Source organism: Amphiura filiformis, chromosome 5 (genome assembly GCF_039555335.1).
Source record: "Amphiura filiformis chromosome 5, Afil_fr2py, whole genome shotgun sequence".
In the NCBI taxonomy this organism is placed as follows: domain Eukaryota; kingdom Metazoa; phylum Echinodermata; class Ophiuroidea; order Amphilepidida; family Amphiuridae; genus Amphiura; species Amphiura filiformis.
Window position 1 is genome coordinate 31,811,401 of NC_092632.1, and position 2,201 is coordinate 31,813,601.

Sequence of the window (2,201 nt, forward strand, 5' to 3'; positions counted from 1 at the left end):
CAAAGGACGGAAAGATATATAGCAAAAACTTATAGGAAGGAAATACAATCAGGAAATCAATGACATTTATAGCTTGGTTCCTTGTCACTCTCATCTCTCATTACTTTCCACTGACCAAAATGGAATACTAAAGTTGGCAGCTCATAAGAATACATTTTGAATGCATGGAATTTAATTCTGTATGTTGTTATCATGTTATGTACAGTGTCCTACAATTCATAACATGGTGTAATTTCTAGTCCTGTGTATACAGGTTACATGGACACTACTAGATATAAGTATCTAGGAAAAAATGTTTTTTAATTAAAAAAAAAATTTTGGCCAACTTTGAGAAATTTTCATCAAAAATGGTTGAAAAATGCTATAGGTGTGAACATGTGATTTGGAATCGACCTGTATTCAAAGAGTACCGACTCACAATTGCCCTCTGTGTAATGCTATGGTAAATCCACTATTTTGGTTTGTGGCTTGAACGATAATTTATGTCTTTAAGCTTGAGCATTACAAAGGTTTGAGCACTCTTTGACACAACATGTTACAAGCAAAAGCAAACAACTACACAATTTGAATCACAGTTTGTCGTGCACATGGCGAAAGTTTCCACACATACACTATTTGCTCTCTATGAGTGACACAGAAACATGGTGGAGTTGGTACTCTGGTTCTACCTCTTTGGATTCAACAGAAATACAGGGTGGACTGGAGTACTGGTCAATGGCAGCACACAGGTTGCTTATCACTGTGTGCATAATAGTACAATTTATGGCTATAATGTTTCATTATCATTATTTAAAATATTTGTACATTTATATATCGCCCCTTCCCTAGATCGGGGCACTTTACTAGAGATCAAATGTTACTCCTTATTTGGAAATATATAATGATTATCTTCCTTAAAATAGTTACAAAATCAATTTTACATGTTGCATTTATTCTCTCATAGACTATAAACATTTCAAAATGAAATGAATGTTACATGGTAAACATCTTAAAAGCTGTCAAAAATTGGCATATCATAAACATGAATTCACACACCCTCACATATAACTATATATGCATTCTGAAAAAAAAACCACCTTGATGCTCACTTTCGTGGAAAGTAACTACACTAATACAAACAATGCTACTATAGTCCATATACCTTCCTCGAGTCAGTTAAGTAAAATCAAATTTTTAGAGTTTCTCTAAAACTGTTATTTTTTAAAGGAATCTGTTATGCTAGTTGGATTCCTTGCATCATTTCCTTTCTGAAAATGTATACTTTTATATACTTCTCATCATTACATTTAGAGTTACAATAAAAAACAATATCTAAATTACTGACTCGAGGAATGTATACAGGCTATAGCATACTCTCTCTTCAACCTTCATACTTCCCCTACAAGGAGAGGTAAAGTTCCACAACCTTTCACAATGACTGATAGGACAAGGACATGTGACTCCATAGATGAGACCCATTATTTTTTGTTGACCACCTCCTGTTTGAGTCTTTCTGCTAGTGCTTTGCGCATTGCTAGTTGTTTCTCTTGCTCAGCGTCTGATTTGGTTTCTATGTTCATGTCACCTGTAAATAAATAATACAGTTGTTTTCAAATGTGATGTCTTCTTGTCCTGTCAACAAATACAATAGGCCCATTCCATGTCAACTCCAGGGATGTGCACCGCAGCACCTCTTCAATTTTTTTCTTTTTCTGTGTGGTGGTAGATATTAATGAGAAAGTAAAATCCTGAAAATTTGAGCTTCATACTCCATTTGTACAGTTTTCCCGTGGCATCAATTTGAAATTTAGGGGTCAGCGTAAAAATGTGTTGATCATATCAAGAGCGATGTTTGGAGGTCCATAAATGTATAAAGGAACCCTTTAAAACTGTGAAAAGTATGTATCCTGGGGCAAATTACATTTTTTGGTGTAGAATTCAAATCTGCTATCAGAAAACTTGTAACTCCTTAACTTTAAAAGATATAGGGCCCTCAAATGCAACCGTCCAACCAGGACCAAAGGGGTCAGAACTCCAAAAGTAAAAAATAATTTTAGCGTCAATTTTTTTTGCCAGTCAGAGCCCTTTGGTAGGACATTACTCTTATCTTTAAAGTAAAGGAGTTATGTTTTATATTGAGCATATTAGAATACATTTAGCTGAGATATTACCCATGCAAAACCACTTTTTTTTTACCATTTTTATCTGAAAGCGTCAATGTT

The 2,201-nt window shown here is 34.3% G+C and overlaps 1 protein-coding gene across 2 annotated transcripts in view; it reads right to left on the minus strand.

Moving 5' to 3' along the window:
* Positions 1–310: 310 nt before the first annotated feature.
* Positions 311–2,201, minus strand: part of LOC140152982 (uncharacterized) — a 38,889-nt gene continuing 36,998 nt past the window's right edge. For both annotated transcript variants that reach the window (XM_072175542.1, XM_072175543.1), the window contains one exon: positions 311–1,564. In XM_072175542.1, coding sequence (XP_072031643.1) covers positions 1,458–1,564 — 107 coding nt within the window. In that variant the 3' untranslated portion in view covers positions 311–1,457. The remainder of the gene's footprint in view (positions 1,565–2,201) is intronic.